At 42.4% G+C, this 27,086-nt stretch overlaps 1 protein-coding gene across 4 annotated transcripts in view; it reads right to left on the bottom strand.

The window, feature by feature from the left end:
• Positions 1–25,654, bottom strand: part of ACO1 (aconitase 1) — a 38,502-nt gene extending 12,848 nt beyond the window's left edge. Inside the window, exons 1-10 of one of the 4 annotated variants that reach the window (XM_054185079.1) lie at positions 25,504–25,654; positions 14,583–14,703; positions 12,699–12,867; positions 9,810–9,947; positions 7,731–7,800; positions 7,440–7,623; positions 3,510–3,649; positions 2,328–2,499; positions 1,769–1,869; positions 612–728 (exon numbers count right to left, since the gene is read on the bottom strand). In XM_054185079.1, the coding sequence (XP_054041054.1) occupies positions 612–728; positions 1,769–1,869; positions 2,328–2,499; positions 3,510–3,649; positions 7,440–7,623; positions 7,731–7,800; positions 9,810–9,947; positions 12,699–12,867; positions 14,583–14,679 (1,188 nt within the window). In that variant the 5' untranslated portion in view covers positions 14,680–14,703; positions 25,504–25,654. Of the gene's footprint in view, positions 1–611; positions 729–1,768; positions 1,870–2,327; positions 2,500–3,509; positions 3,650–7,439; positions 7,624–7,730; positions 7,801–9,809; positions 9,948–12,698; positions 12,868–14,582; positions 14,704–17,005; positions 17,836–17,918; positions 18,792–25,372 lie in introns of those variants that run through there. The other 3 variants (XM_054185081.1, XM_054185078.1, XM_054185080.1) reach the window with 3 other exon arrangements.
• Positions 25,655–27,086: the final 1,432 nt, after the last annotated feature.

The following is a 27,086-nucleotide window of genomic DNA, read 5'->3' as shown; positions in this document are numbered from 1 at the left end:
CTGATTTTGGAAACTTAATTGTATGGGTATATTAATTCAAATTAAAATCTTGCTCTTCCTTCAATGACCATTTTTGACTGGATGATGTAGAGAGAAGTCTTTTTTCTTCTGTCTTTACCACCAGCATCAAAAAGTCACAGAGACACATGCAGTTCTGATTGCCTAAATAGATTCAGCACTGAATGCAAAATTATGTTGAGGAGCTCGGGACATAACCAGCTTGGAAAGCTGAAGAGCTGGGTAGTTAACAGAGCTCAGTGCAGTAACTACTTAGTCCACTCTACTAAAAACACCCACTGTGGCTAGTTCACAGACATCCCTATGTATGTCAAAACCATGTTAGGCCTAAGACTGACCTAAAATCAAAAAGAACTAATACTTCAAAAGGACACAAACATCTTCATGTCAGAGAAGCATTACCCCAACTTTAAACTACCCATTGTTGATGCCATCTTAATTTACATCACAACATTTACATCACGAACATCCTCATTTACTTTTCAATAGGCAAACAAACAACACACAAGTTAACCCCAGAATGTAGTTCCTGAACACTAGACAACTTTTAGCAGCATGCATTAGTTGTATGCCCAAATGTTCCTAGTCTCTACCTTGGCTCCCAGACAAGTCTCAAAATCATTCTTCATATCTGACACAGCAACTTTGTCCTGAGGTCTTTTTGGTCCACTGCAGCAAGGCACAACAGTATGGAGATCCAACTCAACAACCTATTCAGGAAGAGGAACAGAGAGCAGTTCAGCACTGCATGGCAAGTTGAAGCCAGTTAAGGCACAGGTATGCTTACCTCTGCTGTTGAACCAAGGCTAAGTCTGCACATCTTTATGTTTGTTTGCAGAAATTGTCAAAGAGAAGGGAAAGATCAGAAGAAAAGGAACAGTTCTGCTTTTAGACCTTGCCAGGTCCCAGGTATGGCTCTCAAGGGTACCCCAGTTACTGAAAACCCGATGTGTGACTAAAGCCTCTAAACAATACAGATGATTTTGAGAATTATGTCTTTTCACATGCTAGCAGCAGGGTCCTCTTCAGAAAACAATGGTGTGAAGAAATCCTGGTACTGGCATAAACCAAAGCATACTATTCATCTTGGCCTTGGGGAAAACGTTCAGTCTATTATGAAGCAGAGATTATCATATTTTCCTATTCCTCACCCATGCCTGAAATTTATTTTTATAGTGCCCTGCATCTTTCCATATTTAATAAGGTTTTTGTATAATTGTGCAAACTTGAACCTAAGTTACAAGATAAATTCTTACTGTAGAGAAAACCAGGAATATTCCTGAGTTTCCTGGATACAGAATAAGATCTTGATTTTCTTGCATAGAAAACGTCTCGTGTGGTCTGCGGTTACCACACAGAGCTTCTAAGTATTCTGATTCACACAGTAAAATAAGGTGCTGAACAGAAGAAGGATAAACTGGGACAAGGCTTACACAAACAACATCCACACTATCTTCAGAGCTGTGTTTGAGTCTGGACTGGATTTTTCAAAACTACATGGATCGAATTGCACAATCTGCACCAGCCAGAGCTCAACTGAGAGCTAATTTATACCTATGCCCAAGTTTTCACACCTGGACAGCCAGCTGACTCATTCCACTGGGCCCTAAGTTAAGACAGCTCCATGGACCAAGTCAAAGGATAAGAAGTCCCTTGATTATTTCTTAGTTTCAGTGAAAAACAGACATTTGTCACATTAAAATAGGGCCAGGCATAAAGCAAAGAGCCAGAAGACAGAGTAGTTTCTAACCTGTGTGAAGTCCGGATCTTGAGAGGAGTTCTTGAAATCTCTCAGCATTCCCACAGCCTCAAGATACCTTTTTGTGCACATAACTTTCTCTTTATCACGGCCTACGGTGAAAGCCAGATATAGCAAAAACAAAATGCAAACACAGTTGAGGAACTACTATGTGACAGAAAAAAAATGCATAACAGGCTATTTCACTTCACACTGTACATTACATTACAAGACCCTTTCAGCACCAATATTAAAGACTCACTAGAAGCAAAGCAATTGAGCAGACTTAGTGGCTTTTGCAGAACAAAAACTTAAGTTCCTGCATCTGTTGTCTGGACAAGCTAGGTTCATGCAGGGCTAAGCAGGCAGTTAGCTGTGAAACAGTCTAAAACTTGGCTTTTCCTAAATATGGACTCTAAAACCAAGAAGCAGACTGAATAAGCAAGTATGGATAAAAAAAAGCACTCAAGCTCAGAAGGCTCCATCTGACTCAACTCCATTGCTGACTACAACATATAGGCCTGGAGTCCTTGCTTTCAATTACACCTTTGTGGTCTCTTCTTACACTCACCAGTTTGTATCAGGTACCCAATGCTTATATCATCCACTGGAAAATAGGCAGCTGTTGCGCCGTACTCTGGACACATATTGGCAATAGTGGCTCGGTCCGCAATTGACAGCTGGGCTACACCAGGACCAAAAAACTCAACGAATTTACCCACAACTCCAACTTGGCGAAGGTGCTGTTATAAAAATACAGTGCCTGTGTCAAACAACCTGAGTGTGTATGTTATGAAATCCAGCTTTCAACTTCAGATAAATCTTTTTCGAAGGTTTCTATAGACATTTGAAACCAGGAAGCTTTGGTAAACTAAATCATGAAGGTGAGTTCACAGAGATGTAAAGTTTCAATAATAAGTTACAACACAGGGGTGTATTCCTTCTAAATTTGCTCTTCCTCTCATTTAAATTAAAATCTATCTTATAACAACTGTATTTTTCTCAATATGACATTTTAAGGGGAGGAGAACACTGTGGGCTCTTCAGCCAGCAAACCCTGGAAGATGAGGAAACAGGAAGAGCCAACTGCACAAGTACATGAATCAATGTGTAAACGACCGAACACACATAGTATCTACATGAACTCACAAAAAACTATTGGCTTTCCCCATTTGGAGGTTCTCTCTAGAGAGAGCATCCTATGGCGAACATGTCTGCCAGATTTCTGACCTCCAACAACATTAATGCTGATCCAGTAATACTCTTCAGTCACAACCCACAAAGTGAATAAAGATATTTTGAACATACGACACATGACCCAAACACCTACAGACCAAAGAAATCAGACTGCAGTGCTTACTGTCTGTTTTCAGGTTTCACATTGCCTTATTTTAAGCGGGAACTTCAAAAAAGAAAGTCATCATGTTTCTTTTGAGGCAGTACAGAAGCAAGATCCTTTTACAAGCACTGTTGATCCAAAATAGGTCTACACACAAGGATTGCAATGGGCCATGAGACATCAGCTCTCTGTTCTATTTTGTCTGACTTCGGGAAAACAGATTTGCCTAGCAAATTTGCAGTTGTCCTTGGGCAGGTGATTCCAACCCACACAGAGTAATAAAGCTTCAAAGAAGTCCAGAATGACTACGTGGAAGCACACACAGGGCTCCTACACATACAGTACAGTAGCTCTCTCCTACAGAACGTGCATAGATTTCAGCAGTACTGTCAAAACAGCAGACACGTTCATTACCTTGGTGATGGTGAGCACAATGTCAGTGGACGTTACCAGCGGCTGAGGGTTTCCTACCAGCTTATAGCCAACCACCTCAGGAAGCACCATGCTGATCGGCTGGCCTAACATCACTGCTTCTGCTTCAATGCCACCAACACCTGTACACAACAGGAGTAGACAATCCAGCTATTCAGAGAGATAGTAACTTATCAAAGATAAACCCATGAAGTACGATTGATTGATGATTACTCGATTTAAGGTGTGAAAAAGGAGAGAAGACAGACAGACAGAGGGCTTAGCCTTCTGCTGAGGGGGACTCCTCATCTTGCTTCAGTTTCTGCAATGTTGGGTTAATTTCTTTCTTCATCCTTGTTTCTCAGCCATTAGATAGGATATTAGGTACATCTAAGTAACTTACTCCAAGGACACTTGGCTTTTACAATAGCAGATGTAAAGGTTTTACTTAATGACTTAAACATGCAACGCATAAACAAAGAACGACTGACGTGGCATTGAACTTGGTGTGCTTGAGTGAAATGTATGCAAACCATGACTAATGGTCATCAAACAAAAACTTAAAAGTTATTTTGAAGGAAGGAAAGATTATTAAAGAGGATAGACTGTTCTAAAGAATACTAACAGAAAAGCTCCTTGTTAAGATAGAAATACCTTCCTTATGTCTATTAAGTTTCAACAAGGCTCGGCCATGCACAGGTGGGAACCTTTGTGTAAGCACACCTTCAGTATCAGAGGAATGCAATTCAAGTGACTACTTCATTTTGCTAATTTAATAAGGTAAACTATCAAGACATCATAAGCAATCTAGAAAAACCATATTTACTAGCAATTTGGCATTAGGCAGCAGTTTCATAACTTTTTGCCTGTAGAAAGTCCCTCTCATGTTTATCTTTCACTTTCAAACCTCTTTCTACCTTTTGTTTAGCTTAATTAATGCTGAGCTATAACAAATTGCTTGTATAGTTGCTTATGTACAAAATGATGTACCTATGTTAATCAAAAAGATAATTCTGTGACAGATCCAATCACGTAACTTCTTTCAGTAGGTGCTGAATCATTTTTAAACAGTCAAGTTAGCCAACATGACTAACAGGCTACCACAGACAGGCATGAAGGAAGTTCAGCACTACCAGCCACTTGCAAGAAATGCTGGACATAAGAGCGCGCACTTTGAGCGTGTATGGTATGGACTACGCCCAGACATACTTTTCAAATTCTGGAGAAAAACAAGGGTAAATTTACAGACACACTCTTTCAAGCAGCTATTAGTGTTGTGACATCATCCAAATGATGGCTCCATGTGTAAGGTGCAAGCAAATACAGAATCTTATCCCAAAGATGTCATTGTTTTAAATAAAGTGAACTTGTTTACATTTGTATTCCAAGCCAGCAGGTATTCTTCCACCCTTGATGGAAAGTCTCAATCAACCAATATTGCTACAGTAGTATAGGTGGATTTAGAAAAAACACAATGTCCTACTTCTGTCGCATGTGGTACTTGGAACCTGACAAGCACCTTTGTGAACTAGTAAATGCTGTTTAAAAACACAGTGTCTTCCGTATTTGTCCCTCCAAGCTGATAAAATATGGGTTTGATGGATGGACAATTTAGTGGATAAAGAACTGGCTTGACGGCCGCACCCAAAGAGTGGCTGTCAATAGGTCCATGTCCAAGTGGAGGCCAGCGACAACTGGAGTCTCTCAAGGATCAGTACTGGGACAAGTCTTCTTTAACATCCTCATCAGCGACATGGACAGTGGCACAGAGTGCACCCTCAGCAAGTTTGACGACGACACCAAGCTGTGTGGGACAGGTGACATGCTGGAGGGAAGGGATGCCATCCAGAGGGACCTTGACAGGCTGGAGGGGTGGGCCCATGCCAACCTCATGAAGTCCAACAACACCAAGGGCAAGGTCCTCCATCTGGGCTGGGGCAATCCCAAGCATTGACATAGGCTGGGCAGTGACTGGCTTGAGAGCAGCCCTGAAGAAAAGGACTTGGGGGTGCTGGTAGACGAGAGGCTCAACACGAGCCGTCAATGTGCACTTGCAGCCCAGAAAGCCAATCGTATCCTGGGCTGCAATAAGAGAAGCGTGGCCAGTGGGTCAAGGGAGGTGATTCTGCCCCTCTACTCCACTCTCGTGAGACCCCACCTGGAGTACTGCGTCCAGTTCTGGAGCCCCTACTACAAGAGAAATGTCGACATGCTGGAACATGTCCAGAGAAGGGCCACGAGGATGATGAGAGGGTTGGAGCACCTGTTCTGTGAAGACAGACCGAGGGAGTTGGGGTTGTTCAGTCTGGAGAAAAGAAGGCTCCGAGGAGACCTTATAGTGGCCTACCAGTATCTTAAGGGGGCCTACAGGAAAGCTGGTGAGGGACGTTTTAGGATGCCAGGTAATGGTAGGACTAGAGGGAATGGATTAAAACTAGAGATGTGTCAATTCAGATTGGACGTTAGGAAGAAGTTCTTCACCATGAGGGTGGTGAGACACTGGAAGCGGTTACCCAGAGAGGTGGTGGATGCCCCATCCCTGGAAGTTTTTACGGCCGGGCTGGATGGGACTCTGAGCAACCTGATCTAGTGGGAGGCGTCCCTGCCCATGGCAGGGGGGTTGGAACTAGATGATCTTCAAGGTCCCTTCCAACCCTAACAATTCTATGATCCTATGATACCTATCTTAGTAGGGCTTCTATCACCATATCACAGGAAGATAAAAAGCTCAACTGAAGTTTTTGCTATGATGTGTGTGATGATTGCAAATACTTTAATTTCATATCTACTTATTTAGTTAATAATCCAAATGCCGCAGTTTGCCGCTACAAGCCAAAAAAGGAATTATTAGTATTTATTTCTGTAACAAGTATTGTGCAGACTACTGGTATTGGAACATACTTCATAGTGCTGTTTTTCACAATGGCCCCTCTGTCCGTATGTAACTGACTCAAACTCAGCTTTCAGCATCTTCTTTTTAATAGACCAATCACAGTACTTTTTGATAAGGCAGCACTTTAAAAGTAGCTAAGTGACTAAGGAACAAAAGGATGCATCAACTCCCTTGCCTTCCCAAATGACTAAGATGCTTCCAGAAGTATTAATATTTTCCTTGCCTGCTATCTTGTGATTGAAATGCAGAACAGAAAATATATAAAAGAAACAAAACCAAACAACAACACCTGCACCAGATATCATCTGAGGCTGCTATAAGAACAGGGAGGTTAGTTACAAAGTCTTAAATAACTGAAAGAGACCTTATCAGGCTCCTTGAATTTGGGGTTAGTCTGTCTGATATGTCTGGCTGGCAAGGAGATAACTTTTCTTTACAGCAGCCCACAGTGCTGTGTTTTAGATTTGTGACTAAACCAGTGCTTGTAACACACCAATATTTTCACTGTAACGTTCACAAGTATTGCTGAGTAGTGCTCACACAGTGTCAAAGTCTTTTCTGTTTCTCACTCTGCCCCTCAGCAAGTAAGCTGGGGTGGGCAAGACACTGGGAGGGGACACAGCCAGGACAGATGGCCCAAACTAAAACAAGGAGATATCCCATGCCATATAACATCATGCTCAGCATTAAAACTGGGAGGTGGGGAGTGGGAGGAATTTTTCCAAAGTAGCTGTTGCCCAGGGACTGGCTGGCCTTTGGTGTGCTGGTGGGAAGTGGTGACTGATTGTCTTTACATCACTTGGTTTTGTTTCCTTCTCCCCTACCCCCATGCCTTCACTTATTAAACTGTCTTTGTCTCAACCCATGAGCTTTTTTCCTGCATTTGCCCTTATGATTCTCTTCCCCCATTCTGCTGGGAGGAGGAGTGAGCGAGAGACTGGGAGGGGGCTAATATGACAGGCAGAGTAAACTCACAATTCACTGTCTGAAACACAGCTTAGTCAGCCAACAGACTATTCATGATATGATATTGCACGTACCCCAGCCAAGCACTCCCAAGCCGTCTATCATGGTGGTGTGCGAGTCAGTGCCCACCACACTGTCTGGGTAGTAGTAGCCATCCTGATCCATCACCACTCTTGCCAAGTACTCCAAGTTCACTTGGTGGATGATCCCAGAGCCTGGCGGAATAATCCTCATGTTTTTAAAAGCCTGAGAGCCCCACTGAAACAAAACAAATTGAGTAAAAAAATTTTAACACACATGAGCACTGGAAGAACTTTTGTTCATTGCACTTTTCTCCGTGCAAATAGGATTAATTCTTTCAGTACCTTTAAGAATTCAAACCTTTCTTTGTTCCTTTCAAATTCCAGGTCCTGATTTTTCTGCAAGCTGTCTGATCTGCAAGTGAAAACAATCAGCTGTCAGAACCAATTCACCTGAAATTTATGTCTGGTCAGATATACCCAAAGGTTGAAAGGAAGGAAGAGTATTAGCTAATGTTAATGCTGATCAGTCTCATCTTTATAATCTCACTGCAGCTGTGAACTGCAGGCAACCAATGAACAGGATTCAAGAAATCTTTAGAGGTAATACCTGATGTCTGGTTCAAATGTGAGTGCTAATCTGCATAGTACATAAGTGGCAGGCCTAAAACTTGTAGCTTGGGAAAAGCTACACTACGTGTTAGAGCAATGTGAAGCTTCCAACACCTAAATCAGACCCAATCAGTAAAGCAGTAAAGGGAACTGGAACACAACTGCCCTGTTAAAAAGAGGTTATCACTGATTATGCAGTGCTGCCTGAAGCCCCTATGTTTCAAAGTAGACAGGGCTAACAAACTTTTCACTTGAATCAGCTGCCTAACTTAGGCCTGAAGAGATTGAAAGAAGTGAAGTGTAGGGCTGGCCAATGTTCTCTCCATATATATATTAGCCTAATAGAAATAAATTAAGGCTGTGTCAGAAGGTAACTATTAGCTACAAATTACCTAAATGAAGTCTTGGATACTACTGATAACATAAAATGAATGTTATTAAAATAATACAGAAAAAACCATAATAGTTGATTTTGTCCTATGGTAGAGAGGAAATTATATCTTGTCCACAAAAACACCACACTGTTTCCTGAAGATCTTAAAAAATGAGGTGATGCAAATTGAAAATAAAAAGGATTAGGTTTCTAGTTTAATAGATTAGTGCTAGAACATCCATTATCCCAGAGATCAGACTTTAGGTGATTATTTCTAATTTTGCATCTGTTTCTAAACTCCTTACTGTTATATTAAGAATAGATTTCTAGAAAAAAAAAGTTGAAGTGAGTTAATTTTCAACAGTTATGTAAGTCAAAATTTTTTGACCCTTTTTCTCCCCTGCCAACTACAAACTGGCATCAGTGAGAATTTGTATCCTTACTAGTCTACAGTTTAAACAAAGTAGGAAAAAAGTTGTGTTTAAAAATTGTCTGGCAACATTCTTCTATGAAGCAGGTTTCACAATACATTTCTGCTCAGAAGTTCAGTATTTTTATTCTAAAGAAGCCTCTAAATATTGCCACTGAGAAAGTGCTCTTTATGTTCTTTAATTTCCACCTTCTAGGAATTTCCTTCTTTGCAATGCTTTAACTTAAGTGGCCCGCTTCAAAACTGTCTCCTATAGACAACAATAAATACAGAGTATTATAGCAGGCAAGGTAACTGCAGACCAAAAAACTTCAGGAGTTTGGGAGATGGAAGGAAACCACTAAGAAACATGTAATTGCAGGATCTGTTTGGAAGACTAGTTCAGTAGGTCCATGTTTAGATACCAGGGAGAACAGAAGAACCCATGTCCTGGTCCTGTATTTCACTGTAGGTCTAGTGAGTGCTTGTCTCTTTGTAGCATGCTGAGGACTGAATAGCATTATGTTTCTTTCCTGTATTTATAGGGGCCGTATTAATCAGCACCTTTTGCTCTTCTGCATGGAGGCACTGAACTCGCAAACAGTTCCTCAGAGCTGGGCTAGGGCTGCTCAAGTCTATTCTTATATAAATAAGGAGACACTCGGTTTGTGCTTTCCAAAAAGCTCTGCAGGGTCAAGAAAGTGCATGTGGAAAAAAGCTATTTCTGAGCAACTAATAATAATGCAGTATTATTACGGAAAATTACGATCACCACAGGTCTGGACTGAGCCTGTTTCTATTAACATTTAGTCCAGGCTTGTGCTGCTGGGAGACGCACCACAGCAAAAACAGAATTCCCCTCTCTAATTCACAGCAATTGATACAACGGTCTAACCTAAACACATCTTAGAGTCTAGGATGTTTTAATCCAACTGTTAAGAATATTACGAATGGAGCTACCTTTTTTATCAGTAATTGGATCCAGCTTACTTATTACTATTAAGAAGTAAGAGTTACTTTGTGTCCTTACCGCCTGTTAAAATCAACCTGGATGGAGTGATCTATCACTAGGTCAGCAGGACAGATAGGATTGATTTTTTCAGGGTCCCCACCAAGTTTCTTCACAGCATCACGCATCGCAGCAAAGTCAACCACAGCAGGCACCCCACTAAAAGAGAAGAGAAATAGGCAAGATGAAACCATTTGGAAATGAAAAAAACAACAAAACAAATGCAACCGAGACCCTGAGATGCAGAACAGATACCTCCTGTCCCATACATAGCAAACTGCAGCCTTCCCCTAAGTCTTGGGATCATTACTCTATGTCAGAGACAGTACCCTCGGGAAGACAAAGTCATAAGAGCAGAAGGGATGGAACTGTGTCTATATCCTGAGCCCTGTAAGAACGAAAAGCTAAAACCAAAATTCATCAAGTAACAAGCTTGGCTGGGAATCTGGAAACTTACTCCTAGTCAGCATTCCTTTGGGACCTTGAACTGGTTTCTCTTCTTTTGCTCTGTTCTCTCTCTCCTCCCCAGTCTGTTTAAAAAGGAAGGGGGGAGAGAGAAAACAACAATGTCCTTTCTTTGATTCTTTGCTATGTTTATTTAGCTGATTTTAAGGCAAGGGTCATCTCTTCCAAGTTTTGCAAAGCACAGGAGAATCCTCTCCATAATTAGGGCTGTTTGGTACCTTCCACACTTCAAGTAAAAACTGGCAGAGCAGGGCATCGGATTTCTTAAATTACAAAGGACATGACTGCAAAATACCTTTGCAGAATAACTGTATTTTCAGAAGTGGATTTAACTGCCCTGGCAGATCATTGGACAAACATGAAAGGCAGAAATAAGATGTATGAATCATCTTTACTAACAAACTCTTGCACTTACCACTGACAAAAGACCTTATATCACAAATGACATTCAAACAGCATGTTTTCAGGCTATGGGCCAACATTCACATTTTTGTCTTCTCACATACCTTGTGACAATCCTGCAAGGCCTTGAACTCCAAGTGACTCAGAAAAAAGTTAACAGACCTTTTTCTCTCTGTTTGTATGTCTCATTTATCCAAAACAATTTTTAAATGCCTAAATTAAACCTTCCTTCCTAAGTGAGGTAGGTAAACTATGCAGATGGTCAAAGTAACGCACAAGTCTTCTGTCCATCCACCACTTCCAATCCAAGTTTAGACACCAGCAAACAAGGACTAGTAACCAGATGTTCTGGCACTTCAATACCCACCTTCCTAACAGATCACACATGTTTATTTTAACAAAGTTTCTGGCGCTTCTCAGCACATACATTCTCAGCTTCTACCCAGGTATGTACTACCATCAGTTTGGGAAACCCTCTTGCATACTAGCTTATCTGATTTTGCTGGCTGCTGAGACAAGAAGAGCAGACTGTGACATGCTCCCAAGGATCTGGCATCATTCAGTAACCCACTGAGAACACTACATTTCTGCAAGAGCAGTCCAAAGCACTGAAAGTCTATGTTTTCAACTATGATTATAAGGAAACTATTACGATTTTAAAATATATCAGAAATAATGTAAAAAGAAGAGAAAAGGGTCTGTAATTCCCACAGAATTTTACCTTGAAAATCCTAAGTGTTTAGAAAAACAAACTGAAAAAGGGGCCCAAATTATGTAGCCTTGACAGGACTAACTGGTGTCATTCAGCAGTTTGAAGCAGTTTGTCATCCCAGGATATGAATATTCCAACAAAAATAGCAAATGCTATTTTACTACCTAGATGGATTTAGGAGGGAGCAGGGGTGGGAGGAAGGGAGTGTTGTATAGCTTCTGGAAAGCTGCCTTTTCCAAACTCAGGAGTCTGTTCAAGAGATCGTTTTTCATGAATGCAGCTGCTCTGCAGACTTACAGGCAAAATTTTGAAACTCAGCAGGACAGCAGGGGACAAGAAAGAAGTGCAGGAACAATGAGAACAACGTTTGCCTTGAAGGTTTGGCTTCCTCTGTGCTTCAGCATTTCCAAATGTTAACAACACCCAGTGGTTAAAAAATAGCTTGGGAATTAGCTTTTTTTTTCCATTGAGGTTTTGCCAATTTTTCCTAGTATCTTTAGGAGTTGAGCTGTACTTAGTCTGTAGCACCTGGCCAACCTTTGGGAAAATGGAAAACAGAAGGTATGACAGCTAAGATACTTTACTGTTCTGAGAAATAAAGTCAACTGACAGCTTAGCAGCATGGGTCTTGTCACAGATGAACTAAACTCTCTTGCAAAGGCACAGGACAAAGGTACAAAGCACAGTGGACTTGCAAGTCAAATGCTATATTAAACAGTTAGAAGCTACTGTTCCATATGAAAATTGACCTTCCACATGTATCAAGGACTATTACAGAGTTTTCAGAGTCCATTTGGTAGGAATGTCAATTCGCATTTCTGGAGAAAAATGGACATTCATTTCTTCAGTAGCAGAGAAGTCTTTAAAAATATATGCGGAATAATACTGACTCAGAAGAGAAAATAATGATGTGGGCTACAAATGAGAATTGAAAAGGGTAGAAAATTCAAAGTAAGAGGACGTCGGCTGATGGGGAAAACACATACACACAGAAACACACAAACACACCCCTCCCGACAGCAACACAACCTCTAAACTCTGAATTCACTCATTTGGATGCAATTTCTCCATCCCATTTTCTTCCCCTCTGTTTTGAAGAATTTCATAAAGATATTTATTTCTCCATCCCAGAAGCACTTCATTTAATGCTTTTATCATGAGTGTTTGCCTCTCCAAGTGTTGTCTGTAGCATGACAACCAGGAAAGATGAAAAAGGTCTCTCCAAACTTTTCACTGCTATTCTTTCCCTCAGCTCACCCCTCCACACCAAGTTGAGCATTGCCGCACTTTCAAGACCCCCTCTTCTTAGCTTTGGAGAGCATCAGACTCACGTGAAGTCTTGCAGAATAACTCTTGCAGGCTTAAATGGAACTTCAACATTCTTGTGTTGCACCACTTTCCAGTTGAGAATATTCTCAACATCTTCCTTCTTCACTAGAAAGTCATCACAGTTACGGATTGCTGCTTCCAAGAGGACTCGAATAGAAAACGGCAGGCGTGCTGCATGGGCAAGAGGCAAGAAACGAATTCAGTTTTTACCTTAGGGCATATGTTAGCAAGTGCAGATTTCCACACCTGGGGTAGACGGGTCCTTGAGTGCTGTCCCCATGTTCTCTCAAGGCTTTATCCCAAATAATCAGACACCCTTTTCTAGCATCCAGCTTTGTCAGCAGGTCAGTGCTAACTGACCTGTTCCACCCATTTCTTTGAGCAGATTTATTACCTCAGTCCCTGTGAAACAGTAGACATCTTTGCTAAAAGGACTCTTCTACAGCTCTTCCATCCTGCACAGCAATATTACTCTGAAAACATGCTGTGCTCACCTTGTTTCCTCTCATTCTTGCCGCTGAACACGGTCATATAAATGCATTAGAAAACCATAACTTTCTACCTGACATGTTGGAAAGCATAGCTTTAGTGGTCTAGGCAGTCTCTTCTTCTCCAAAGATGGAGAATGAAACTGAATGGCAGTAAGACTGTGCATCTGCTGATCTTCTTTTACTTCAAGATAGAAATATTTATAGAAGAGAACATAAAATATTATTAGAGCAGTACTGTTAGCTTTACTACAAGCAATGGGCGTGAAGAAAAAAAAAAAGGTTCCTCTGTCCTTCCTCCCCATGTCCACTGTAATAATAGCTGTTTGATTTCCTCTCAGAATATTTACAGTCAAAAATCTCAAGAATTTTGTCCCAACTTTCTATACAGGGCCCCCAAGACACAAAAGTTGACTTAATCACAGCGAGACCTCATTACTGCTATCAAAAAAAACCCCAACTATTATTTAGGACACAGTCATTCAGAATAATTTGGGATTCTTTTGGTTGTTTTTTGGGTTTTTTTGGTGCTGGTGGTGGTTTTGTTTTGGTTTTTTTTAATCTTCTCCTTCCTCCCCCTGCCCCGTTCTTCTGTTGCTAAGTTATACCATTTTTCTGCTGGATAGTGAGAATTGCATCCTTTTTTCTTTAAAGAATCTGAAGTTTATCACTCTTGTAATTCTGGAATGGATCAACTGGTAATACCATACATGTGTTTGTCTATTTCTTAACACTCATCTCTGCTTTTCACACATGTCCAACTTCAACTGTTCACTATCTGAGCCTGAAATGGACATGTATTGCTGATGTTCAGAGAAAATGTTCCTCCTATGCTTCCTGCATACTCTTTCATCACCTGTTTCCTTTCTGAAAGAGAAAAAAGCACCCAACACAGAGAGCTATAAGCTATAGATACTCACTTTGTAAGCCAGTGGCACGGACTGTAAGATTTTTACCAGTGCCACATGAAAGATGCCTAAGTACATGCAGGAAGTGCCGCAGGAACTAAAGAAAAAGCCTCCTCAGAAAGTATTTCTTAGCCACTACTCTTTCTGGATGATTCAGTCATATCAGTGTTAGGTCCTTTCCAGCCTTTCACAATAGCATAGCAGTATATAAGATAACTTGTGCCCTTAGTTTTGCCTAGTCCTCCTCAACCACTCAAGAAAAACAAGACTGTTGTGTGCACAGCATGTTGAGAAAATAATACTGTGATCTTGCCAGTATTTCCATAGTTCTAAATTTCCAGAATTAAGTCTTGGTAAAATTTTGTTTCCAAGAACCATCTTTTGAATTCATAGTTTTGTCCAGAGACCAAGTATTATCCAATGTTGCAATACCTCTTCAGGTTCTATTCATCAACAGCAACGAAATGCTTTCCTTATGTTGTCAACATACCATATCTCACATCTTCCAATTTGCTCAGATTAAAGAACTTCTTCAGAGGTTGCTTAGGGTCCAGCGGCTCCACAATCCGTACAAAAGGGTTGCTCATGGTTATGCAAGACTCTTAATGTCCCTGAAACACAAATGAAAAAAAATCAAAGCCATTTTCACAACATCTGTCCCGCATACAAAGTACATGTCCCACAGTCCCGCAATGTATCTTGTCCCACATACAAGGCCTGTACCAGGCAAAAAGGTCCTCCGTCCTCCACAGTCTGTGTTAGCCATGCCCTTTTCCCTACAAATCTACTTCTAACACGTTCTCAGAAATAAAAGGTCTGCAGGATGATAAAAGCATTGTGAAAAATACGGATACACCACAGGGTTTACAAAGGACCTTCAAGGTCTGCACTATTCTCTTCTTTATGCTGCTTCTAGACAGCCCTTTGTGCCCTCGTGATCCACGAACCAACATGACAATGTGGTCCCATTTCTTAAGTGGCATTGGTCTAAAGATAAACAGAGAGACATTTGCATCTTAAGTGGCATTGGTCTAAAGCTAAACAGAGAGACATTTGCATTCAAAATTGAGAACAATTTAGCTAAAACGGAAAACACAATAGTTTTACTTGAGCCAGAAAGTGTTACAGACTAAGATTACAAACCCTGACTACCAGAGACACAAGGAACCCTCCTGATTTCAGCAAGATTTGTTAGGATCACCACCAAAAAAAATAATAAATCAAAGTAGACTCCACTGTAAAGATCATTTTAGTTTGAGATCTTTGCTTTTTTGTGGCTGTCCTCATGGTTTTCTGGATAGAGCATTCTACTGGGATGTAAGACTTTCAGGGTTCACTTATACAAGTTAAAGTACCCTGAGATATTCCTAATATCAAAGCCAACTAGCATAGAGGGGTCTAAATTCACTCTAGAAACATCTCTCAGTCCAAGAAAAGGTTAACTGCATGCAAACTGCCTAACGTAACAGTTCCTAAGACACTTTTAAGACCTGAACTCTGCCCAGGGCTCTTCTGTGAGCACTGACTTAGGCCAATACATGCCAAGGAGCAAGCTAAAGATTTAACAGGAAGGACAATTCTCTTCCAGTGCCTGGCAACATTCCCAGTCACGATCCAAAAAATTTTTTTTTAGAAGAGAGATAATCACAGGTCTGATTTCCAGATTCATTGTTGTTTTCTCACAGCACTGTTCCTGTCTTCATTTAAGTAACATCATATTCCCTCACCCTAGTTTTTCAAACAAAAAAACCCCAAAACCAACAAGGTATGAGATATACATCCTTTGACAGGCCTCACAGACTGTTTGGTGCAAGGGGATGCACAAAGCCCAATATTCTTTAAAAACAGTTAATGCAAGGCGAAAGAGTGAATTAATTTATCTCACATGTCAGGGAATACTACTATGTGTAACACATTCATGGGGGTATTTTAAAGTATTCCAGCACAAATCGCATTTCATGTATTTTGAAGACAATAACGAAGTTAGAAGTTAGATTGAGACAGAGAGATAGCAGAAATGGTGACAAAGGAAGGTCCAAGGTATAAAGCAGCAACATACTGTAAAAGAAAGGAACAATTCCAGAATTCTGTCAAAGAAAACAATGGAAGTTTGTAGTAAAAAAGTTGAATGCCCAGGGAAGGCAGAAAGGTAAGCAAATGAACAGACTGCAAACACACACCTCTCAAACATATCACCTCTCACATTCCCATCTACGAGTTATTTTCTGAGATTCCTCTTCCCAGCTTTGCAGACAGCCATCCCGCATGCAAGCACATCATGTTTTAGGTATCATCTTCTTTAACAGCATTAACTACTCAGCTATTCCTCTCCTTAAGAAAACTCTGTGCTTCTACAATTGAGCACAATCAGAATAAACTGCTTCCTTCCCCTCCTTGACAGCTATGCTCCTGATGAGCTTTATTTTCTGCCTTCCAAGCTGAGAACTTTATTTTATGCACATCCACTTCTCATGGGAAAGTGTAAGGATAGCTGAAGACAGAAAACGCTGGGATATTCCCTGACAGATAAAGCAGGAGATCATTACTTTGATATGACCATAATGAGTCTGCTGTACTCAGTTCACATATTCTCATCAAAGTATAAATTGCAGCTGTGACGTTTTCCATCCAAGTCAGCGTCTTGGCAAACCACAGCAGCAATTCAGGATGCTATGACACATTATCTACTTATTACCATTTCTTTGCCAGCCATCACCCTCTCCCCTGAACCCAGCTTTTTTAGCTCACAGTATGAGATACTTCAGTACAAACTCGCTTTCATCACTGAGTCACACAAATACGCCAAACTGTGGGATGACCAAAGCCTCAACACTGTTCTTTTCACGTGCCTGGTCCCACTGATGAGACCAACTCTTGTAACCATTTAGAAATCCCCCCAAAGAGGTCAATTACCTAGGAAAAACACCAACTTGCATCACTGCTGTAGCAATTTCACAGAGCTGGAGAAGCCTCAGTCACAGCAACTGTTTCCAGAGAGTAAATTATAAGCCAAGCAGCCAGAGCACAGAGCTCAAGCTAGTGATCCACCACAAAGATGTGAGTAAGCAATACTCTGCAGGCCGAGTACACCGATTTTTTTTAAAGTAATCACTGCAATAGATACAGATTAACTTGTTATTGCAGCACAGAATATTTATTGAAGTCTTGCAGGCACTGAAATGTAAATAAATCTGTCAACTAGCAGGCAGGGGAGTGTAGATCTGTCAGCCAGTGCCATGCCACCACAGTAAGCACTGATCACACCTACCAAAGAAAGCACTCGGTCTTCTGCATAACAACCTCAGAACTGTTTGCGTGGATGTCACATCTGAAATGGGATTCCACTGAGTGGCCCTCAGGAAGACAGATGTACAGACTAAGAGGTTTCTAATGATAACGGCCAACAGCCATGCACACAAGCTGGGCTCATCCTGGCCTTGGAAAACAGCAGCAACTCTAGCCCGAGCTATTCCCTCTCCACAATGATCCACACACACGTTCTTGGTGTTTGTGCAATTCTGGACATGGCCCTAGGACTCCAGGGGTTTCAGCTGACTGAAATCTATGAAAATTGTTCAACTGGGGAGATTAAAAAAAAAACAAACAAACAAAACCCAAAAAACAACAAACCAGCAGAATCTCATTACTGGAACCTTCTCAAAGGGTTGCATGACTTGTATAAATTGTACCAGACAAACAATAGCTTTATTTTAGCCCTTCCTGTGCCTACTAATACAGTTCTGTGAACACTGATAATTTGGCTCACGCTAATGCTGATCATCTTTAAATCTACACTGCCTAGCTATCAATACTGGTTTCCACTCACCTTGTCACATCAACACAGGTGCTTAGCACTGTGCCACCCAGCTCCATCTCTTACTGGAGCATGCCTCGAAGCCACCGCAGACCGCGCACCAGCTCACCACACAAAGTCTGACTGCTGGCTTTTCTCTCCCCCAGCTCGACTTCTCTCTTCCCCAGAGAAGCAAAAGTGCAGAGGGATTCTAATCATGCATACCAAGAGGGGCGAACTTATTTGGACAAGGTCATATCTTTCCAAATAAAAAAAAAAAAAAAAAGGAAGCTGTTTTTTGTGCACGCAACATTTGATCTTCAGAGTAGAGAATGAACCCTTGGCAGCAACAGCTGTTCCATACTGTCGCTATCCCTAGATACGACACAGGAGGGTTCACATTTCTGTGGCAACACAAGTTTTACACTGGGATACTCTAACAAAGCATTTGCACTAGCAAAATCTGAGTACAACAACGTTCCTCACTTCATCTGTACTGAGTGAGTCAGTGAACTCAGCTTTTGCCATGAGAGCTCAGATGTTTACCAGCAACAAAAGATCAGTGCAAAAATGCCTACTGGCTGTACTCTGTGTGTGGATCCCTACGGCAGCCTGAAGACCACACCATTTGATGGTCATCACATAGGAAGTATGCACAAGCCCAAGGGGACAGAAGGAAAAGGGTGTCTGTACCCTCTTCTTTGCTTGTCTTCGCTTAAAAGTTAATGAACTAAATCAAATATACTTGGAGCATATTAGTCTCATACAGATCCACAAAAAGGATCAAAGTATGCAACTTAACTTTTTTTTATTTTTTGTTAAAGAAGATTAACAGGAGATTTAACCATATGTTGCATGTGTTGATTTAAAATCTTAAGTTGAAGTAACTTTTCTGAGTATCCAACATAAACACAGTACTAGTCAAATCTCAACATCTTCTCCTGGAAAAGGACTCAGTTCAGTAATTGAGGTATTATATAAAGCACGTTCTTGATTGACTGTGGGTCCTGGACTCTACTTCAGAACCCTTTAAAAGCAGCAGCGTGACTTTGAACAATTTCAACAAGCTGAAATTTTACTTCAATGAACAGCATTGAGAAAGCATCCTGATACATTCTGTAGTTTTGCACTTGTGGAAATTATCTCATGCAGACCATATAGAATGGGAAGGTGTGCTGTTTAGCCTCCCACTATACCCAAGAGAGAATATGAAGACATCAGAGCTGTTCTAGACATTACTTTAATATATTATTCTACCCTCTTCAGAGCTGCAGTAGAGCCTGAAGGTAAAAATGAATACAGCTAATCAGGCTAAAAGCAACAATCTCTTTCATACCAATAAAAAAATATTATTTTTTTAAAAACATAACTGCTCTTAACTTCATTTGTTGTACCAGATCAATACCAGCAACAATATTGGTTTGTGTTTTTTTAGGGATCTCAGGACAGCCCCCTCATCTCTCACCATCCAGAATAACTTAAAATATTAGCACATGGAGTACTTTTCTGCTAAAATACATGCCAATAGTAAATCATGCTCTGTCTGTAGTACATGAAATATGTGTTGACAAAAGACTGCTGATTAGTAATAATCAAATTTATTACAGAAGTGCCCGAGGACAAACCAAGGACACAGATTTATTTTGTTTGACCTGCAGAAAGAAAAAAAAGTAAAAAAAAAAAAAAAAGCCTCTGGATGAGACAACTTCTGTCTAAGCATCAGGCCCTAAAGTAGGAACAGAACAGGCACAGTCATTCAGCATTTTAGTACAGACATATTAATGTCAATCAGGGAACGGGAACATGCCTCCACCACCGCCTTTTCTATTCCGTCTTTGGTTTCTTAGTTGTTGTCTTTCAAATTATGCACGGGTGCCTACATTATTAACAGGAAGAGTTTTTTAAGCATCTATTCATAAAACTAAACACCAAATAGCTTGACTGAAACAGATTTCACGTAGTAAGAGCTCTTTTTCCTGGAGAGTGGGTAAATTCTCAGCCAGCACCTGGAAGCACACTCTCAGCTAAGGAGCAGTTTCATTTGAACACTCTACCAGATGCTAGAAATGCTAGAAAAGGGTTTTTTCTCTCAGCCAAAGCAAAGACGGTATTTTATCAGCCATCAAGAAAAGGGGGAAGGCTCAGACTTGCCAGTACTTGCAGGAAATCTGTGAAGAAATTTGCAACTGAAAATGGGGAAAAGGAGAGGAGAGCTGGTCGGACTGCTATGATAAAAGCCCTTGCCTGGTGATAAGGCAGAGGACATAGGGAACACTCACAGCCTTACCTGCCAAATACAGCATTTGCCACCCATGCTGAATCTGATCTTACCACCCGCTATTGTGATTATCATTCCTTCTCCTGCTCTCCCAAGTAATTTCGCTTAGTTTTGTTCACTCAACTGATTGACATTGTGTGTGTGTGTGTATCTGTACTTAGCTACCAAGTACGTGACAAGCACCTCTAACTAGCAAAAGCAAGTAACTAAAGAAAATAATCTAAGGAGATCTGCAACACAGCAGCAGGCTACTGAGCTCTAAATCCATCAAGACAATATTAAGCATGCATTTTCTGATATTACTAAGAATTATATATAGCTGAAGAGCATTTAAACTGAGAGCTATTGCCCAGCTCCCCAACAGAAAACAAGTCTCTGCAACTTACATAGCTCTTCTCATTGTTTCACATTCTATTCTGCAATGAGCCTTAATTAAAAATGTTGATGACTACTTTCAGTTTGCCTAAATTATAGATCGCTTAGCTATGAACAAAGATCTCTTAGCAGGTCCAGCATGTAGGAACTTCTGTCCTATTGGAATTGTAGAATGCTCTGTTTAAAAGCAAGGAAAGAAAATATCCATGTTAAGTATGTTGCCAGGAGTCTGCATCTTTGATATGGAAAGAGAACACCCCCTGGTATTAGTCAGGTGTCTGCTGCAGTAAAATTTTTGTAAGTGAATCCATCCCTAATTTAAGCTAGTTTAGGAAAGAAACTAATACAGATATTTGTGTGGTAGAAAAAAAAAATCAGTTTAAATATCCAAGTTGCCTAAGAAAAATGTTTTTGTTGCCCTGGCAAAAAAATGAAAAAAAAACAACACAAATGCCCCCAGCGTTTGGATAGAGTTCAACACCACTACTAGAACAAGCAGAGTCTTGTTGTATAATGTATCTAGCTATAATTACTTTTGGATGCACATAAAACAGACAAGTACAACTACTACTGCAATAAACACAGGTCTCTCGCTTTAAGAGAAGCTCTTACTATTTACCACTTACTCTACCTGTGACAAATAAGGCCACTGCATAAGAAATACACAGTGTTGCACTGCTGTAAGCAGTCAGTGACGAGATTTCAGCACTAACAGAGATTTGAGAAAGAATCTTTGTGTTTCTCTGTTACAGAGAAGTCCACCGTTACGTACAGATCCTTAAAGAGAAGTCCACCAACAATTTTATGACTGGACAACTACTATGCTGCTATAAACCACATCATTATTGCACACTGGAAGAAACTGCATTAATATATAAAGGATTTTTTTTTTTAAACACTCTCTAAGCAAAATTTCAAGAAGCCCCTTTCAACTTTAACGCTCAAGAGGGACTCTGTACTGGAACACAAACGGGACTCTGGATGTCATACTTTATTGCTTTCTCCTGATGTCTAAAACTTTGACCACAATGCTAAAATACTTGTTTATTCAGAGCTATAATGTGCTACACTTCCAGTGCACTGGACAGGTTACGATTATTCCTATAATTTATGTATTTCACAGGCTGTCATAAGCATTCACACCATGTCACTTCTGTTAGCAGCACTGTATTGCACATATAGGAATTGAAGATTTAGTTCAGAGATCAAGCTTGTGAAATCAAACCTTTAGGTCTTGAAGTACCTCCACCTCCAAGTCAGCTGGAAGTTTAGATGTGAGCCTAGTTCCAGGATGTGGATATTAAACTCCCAGAAGTCATCATCCCTCTGGAAAGCCAAATGCTGCCTCCTCCCTCACTTACTGCCTAAGGGACAGTCAAAACATTTCTCTTGTATACATCTCACCAGCTTTTGGTGAGCAAGGGCAAGCACGCATCTCTAGTACCCTCAGCCAGCCTCTGGAATGCAATCTAATCTTACAGTTAACAAAATCCAGATCCTAATTAAGCAGGCATAAGTGTTAAGGGAATGCTGTGTCAGCAGACTCACCGCTGAGTGTCCTAGTTAAAAAGTAGAGACTAATTTTCTTTTTGCTGCAGGAAAATGAGCAGTTTTATGTCTGAGAATACAGGGAAGCTTATTTGGAGGCTACAGAACACTGAAAAATGAAGCCTTGGATATTTTTTGTTCCCCTGAAAGAGCAACTCTGAACTTTAACCTACTTCCTACCTCTGTACAAACTTGCTGCTCATTTCCCCTATGTTAACAGTCTTAGACTGTTCATTAAAAATATGCAGCATGGACCAGTTTTAACAAAGAACCAGCTTTCACTGTAGTAAAAAAAAAAAAAATTAAAAAAAAAAATCCAGTGTAACACACACAAACACGTTCCAACTGAGAAGTTAACACGGAAGCACTGCAAGAAGCCTGGAATACAGAGAGTGCCGTAAGTGTGTACAAAGGTTTGGTCTGAAATTTGCTTTCAATTTCAGTAGGCACGATTAAAAGACATCTCAGTATTGGTCTGTTGGTTTCAAAAAGGTCAAGTGAAGGGGGGAAGGAAGACTGCAGAGGGGCATGGGAAGGGGAAACAAAATGGGAGTATTGTGAACCAGTCCTCTCTACTCACACCATTACCATAGTACCAGCTCTGTAAACTGCTGTCTGTGCACCCCTAAAACTCCTTTTGTGCAACTTACCATCTGAACTGTTTCAAAGCTACCAAAGATACGTAGGTGGAAGGAGTCTTTTCAGGATGAAGAGCTGATGAGAGGATTACTATGGTTGTGAAATAAATCTGGCATTGTGGGGAAAGAGTACTAACTTCTCATGCCATTTCAAGACAAATCCTGAATTTGTGCTCTGGAAACAATGAAAGATAATTTTCTCACAACAAAAATTGCTGCCTGCAATCTCAGCAGCTATTCAACTATTTGTGTAGATGAATACAGCTTTCAAATGCCCCTGGCTTCAGTCTCTAAGCAGAACAAGTGTGTATCTGATAAGATTTCATCAATTACAACTAGCTGTTACCAGAGTTTACTAGCCAAGCTCCGTGGGGAGGCAAATTAGGTTTCCACAAAACACTTTAATTCAACTGGCTTTTTCAGAACAGTTTGCCACAAAAAGGCTGGGGGGGGATGTGTGAGCAAACAGAACAGACTGGAAATGAAGACTCCTCGTGACCTTCTCTCTGCTTCAAAACAAGGAAAGGGACCACTCTTCAACTCCTACCCTTCCAGTAATCTTAAATGGATCGTTACTCCAGGGAGGGGGAAGATTTCCAGCTATTATGTGGTGAAATCCTACAGTGAGAGTCTACATTGGAAAACACTAGCAAAAGAGATTTGCTGCTACTTTTACTATTTAAATATTAATACTATTTCTTCTGTGGTTTTCTGCTATTATTGTTTCAGCTCTTCCACCATTACTATAAAAACTTCATTGAGTAATATCAAAGTGGGAGTGCATTATCTTCTGGCTAAAGGAAACCAGAAATAAGAAAGGTGCCAAATTACAAATGTGATACGACAAAAAATGCAGTTTGAAAGCACTACAGTCTTCAGTTCAGCAGTAGTCTGCATGATATACTCTGCAAGGCACTGCCAAGTGATCAGACTCCTTCATACACTGAAAATCTCTCCAGGAGGAGATATTACAAAGTCCAGGATGAGTATTTACAATTTTCTTAATAACTCCTCACACACACCACAGATCCTGGAGGGCACAAAAGTCAGCTGCACTTCCTACTCTATGCACATTAAATTCCTCTTACTTTCTTTGAAGAAGTAACAATCCCCAGAAGTTTATTAGGACATTCTGATGGAGCACAATTGCTTTTAAGCAAAGCAATACTAAATAAACATTCCAGTGTTAATATTTCTCTAGGGTGGTCTTCCTTTACTTCGGTATTGCGGATTGATAATGAGCCAGTCTGAACAATAGCAACAGCACTGAGTGCTCAGAGATATTAATTCAATTCTAGTTGTTTGGAGAGAGAATCCTCTGTTTTACACCAAGTTTCCTGCTGATACTAAAGAATACTGAATTCCAGACCTCTCCGTCTTTCTCCTCTCCAGCTCCCACACCTATGCTAGCTTTAGAGGTGGAAACTAAGTATCAAAGTACAACTTCCAGTTAAAAAATAAGAGAGAACTGTGGTGGTGTTATGAAACAGGGCAATACGCTGAACAGACACAAAGAAACTAATCCGAACATACACCTAATCCAGATTCTGAAACCCGACATCTCCTGGCAGCCGCAGTCCGCAACCAGGTGACTACCAGGCAAGTATCTTTGCTTCAGCCTCCACGACTGTTATTTTGATGGAGCACGTGCACCGGCCATCTGCGCCGTGAATACAAAACAGAGAATTTTGTCATCCAAAGCCGAAAAAGAATAATTAAAATCTGTCACTTCACCTTAACACAGGCTTCACCGCCTAATGCTTTTCTTCCACCCCTTTTCTGTCTTACCTACTCAAGTTGCAGTTTTATTGGGTTTTTTGCAACACAGCAGGGCTGCTGTATGCTTGATATGTGCCCTGTGCACTATCCTCTACTACCTAGATACTACTGAAATACCCATAGGCAAGGCTGGAGCTGTTTTCCAGTAGGAAAACCGAAGGAAAAGCTTAGACAAGGATAGGGCAGCACAACTTCTCCTCCATTCCCGCTCTTAGAACCACAGAATCGCCTAGGTTGGAAGGGACCTTTCAGATCATCTAGTCCAACCATCGACCTAACTCTGACAAAAGCCATCACTAAACCGTATCTCTAAACACTACGTCTGCCCGCCTTTTAAATACCTCCAGGGATGGTGACTCAACCGCTTGCCCGGGCAGCCTGTTCCAATGCTGGATAACCCTTTCAGTGTAAAAATTTTTCCTAATACCCAGTCTAAACCTCCGCTGGCGCAACTGGAGGCCGTTTCCTCTTGTCCCATTGCCTGTTACCTGGGAGAAGAGACCTCTAGCTGAGGCTCTTCGTTCCCAGCGCAGCAGAAGCCGAACCCTGTACCCGCTGTAAGGGGTCCAACGCCGGCCCCCGCAGCCACCCGGGTTGAGCCGTCCGGGGCCCGGCCGTTCCGCTCCGCTCCCTGTGCCCTTGCAGCCCCGCCGGCTACTGCTGCTGGCAGATGGTGCCACGAAGCCGCTCTCCGACAGCCGCCTTCCCCCCGCGGCCCTGCGACACCCCGACGGCCCCTTCCAGTCCCCCACCCCGGCAGCCAGGCCCCGCCGGCGGGCCGGCCTGGCCTGCCTTACCGCCGATCCCCGCCCTCCGCCCGGGCCCGGGCCCGCACCCGCCTCCGCTCCCCGCCTCGGGGAGCCCCTCACCTTCCCCCGCGGCAGGCAGGGCCCGGCGCCACCGCAGCAGGGTATGGGGGGATGCAGCTTCAAGGCGCCCGAGCCGCCGCCACCGGGAAGGGGGGAAGGGGGGAAGTGGGGCGACCGGGGCCCGTACTCACCGGGGAGCGAGGAGGAACGGACCGCCGCCGCTGGCCGTCAGGAGCCGCCGGGCGCAGGGAGGGAAGGGGCGGGGGCAGCTGGCTCCGCCCCACCGCCCTCAAGGCCGTCAGCGGCGGTACGGCGGCCCGTGCCGCGGGGGCGGGAAGGGAGGGCAGGGCAGGACAGGACAGGGCTGGCGGCCAGCGGGGGCGAGGAGCGGGCTGGGCTTCTCCTTCCTGCCCGCAGCCCTGGCCTGGGCTCGCCCCTCGTGGAGCTTTCCCCACTGGGGGGACGAGCCGAGGGAGCGCTACTGTGTGTGGAGAGGTGGCCCCCGAGGGCAGGGGGTGGCCGGGCTGGCGACCGCCGAGGCCGGATCGGCTGAGGGCTGTGCTGGGGGCTGGGCCGTGGCAGGGACGGGCACTGTAAAATGGCAGCGGGGCGCGGGCCGTGGGCTGCTTTGCACGGGCCGTGGGTGCTCTGTGCTCAGGCTTCCAAGGGGTTCCCAGAGTCCCGTCACTGCGGGCAGGACCTGGAGTCAAAGGGGTCTCGCTGGGGACACTGCCCGACTGCTGGGGACACTGCTTCCTCATGGCAGGGGGACAGTAGAGGGACCTCCAGTTGCTTCTCCGGGCCCAGGGGGTGGCGGAAGAGAGAGCACACTGGCCTGGCTGTGGGTGCAAACAGCCTGTTACTTATAAACTGATCAAGATCAATATCCTGACGCCAATATTGAAGAACAACGTCAGAGTACAGGGTGTCCTAATCAACATCACCTCCACAGCCGAGTGCCCCGGGGTGTTTTTCAGTGCCTAGCGTGCCCGTGGTAGAACAGTCTACGGCTTGGGCCTGAGTAAAGTAACTTAAAATCATCCAATTCTAAGAAAATAATTAGATAAATAGGAAATGGGAGTTGTGTGGAAAGGGCGTAGATGTGTCTTACAAGTCTGGGGAAGGTCTTGGAGAGCAGTGGCTAGGAGACTTGCCAACCACTGAGAGTCAGAGCTGGAGGAAAAGGCGACCACTAATGTTTTGGTTTTCCTCTGAAGAAAGCTCAGGCCAAGAGCGAACATGTCTACTTGCTGGCTTTGCTCCAGAGGAGCAGGCCTCAGAGGAGCAAGCTGATGCAAACTGTGAAAATGGAAGTGTTTTGCTCTGCTCAGGAAGTAGTGTGATACCTAGAAAATGCCCAAGATGTCTCTCCTGGTTGTTGGTGGGTTGGATTCCTGCTTACCAACCTGTACTGGCAGATGCTCCTGCCTACACACTGTCCAGCTGGAACTTGCAGACCAGGGAAAATCAGTGGTAGGATCTCAATGTCTAGCAAACAAGATACGTTGTGTAGGGTTTTTGGTTTTGGGGTTTTTTTTTTAAACTAAATACTGAAATCCTGGCTTTGGCATACCCACTACTGATTTTACTGGTACAATTAAGACTTCTAGGGCCCCGCTGTAGTTAAACCTACTATTCTCTGACTTGATACCTCTAAATGTCCTGTCGTCTACAAAATACAGTACTTTTGAGTTATCATGCAAAATCTTTTCCAGGTTGGCCTGTTTTCAGCATAAATTATCTCATGGAGTATTTCACATGCACTAAGTTCTCT

Source organism: Rissa tridactyla, chromosome Z (assembly GCF_028500815.1).
Source record: "Rissa tridactyla isolate bRisTri1 chromosome Z, bRisTri1.patW.cur.20221130, whole genome shotgun sequence".
Taxonomy (NCBI): domain Eukaryota; kingdom Metazoa; phylum Chordata; class Aves; order Charadriiformes; family Laridae; genus Rissa; species Rissa tridactyla.
Note: the sequence above shows the minus strand (reverse complement) of the source record. Positions and strands in the feature narration are given on the sequence as shown.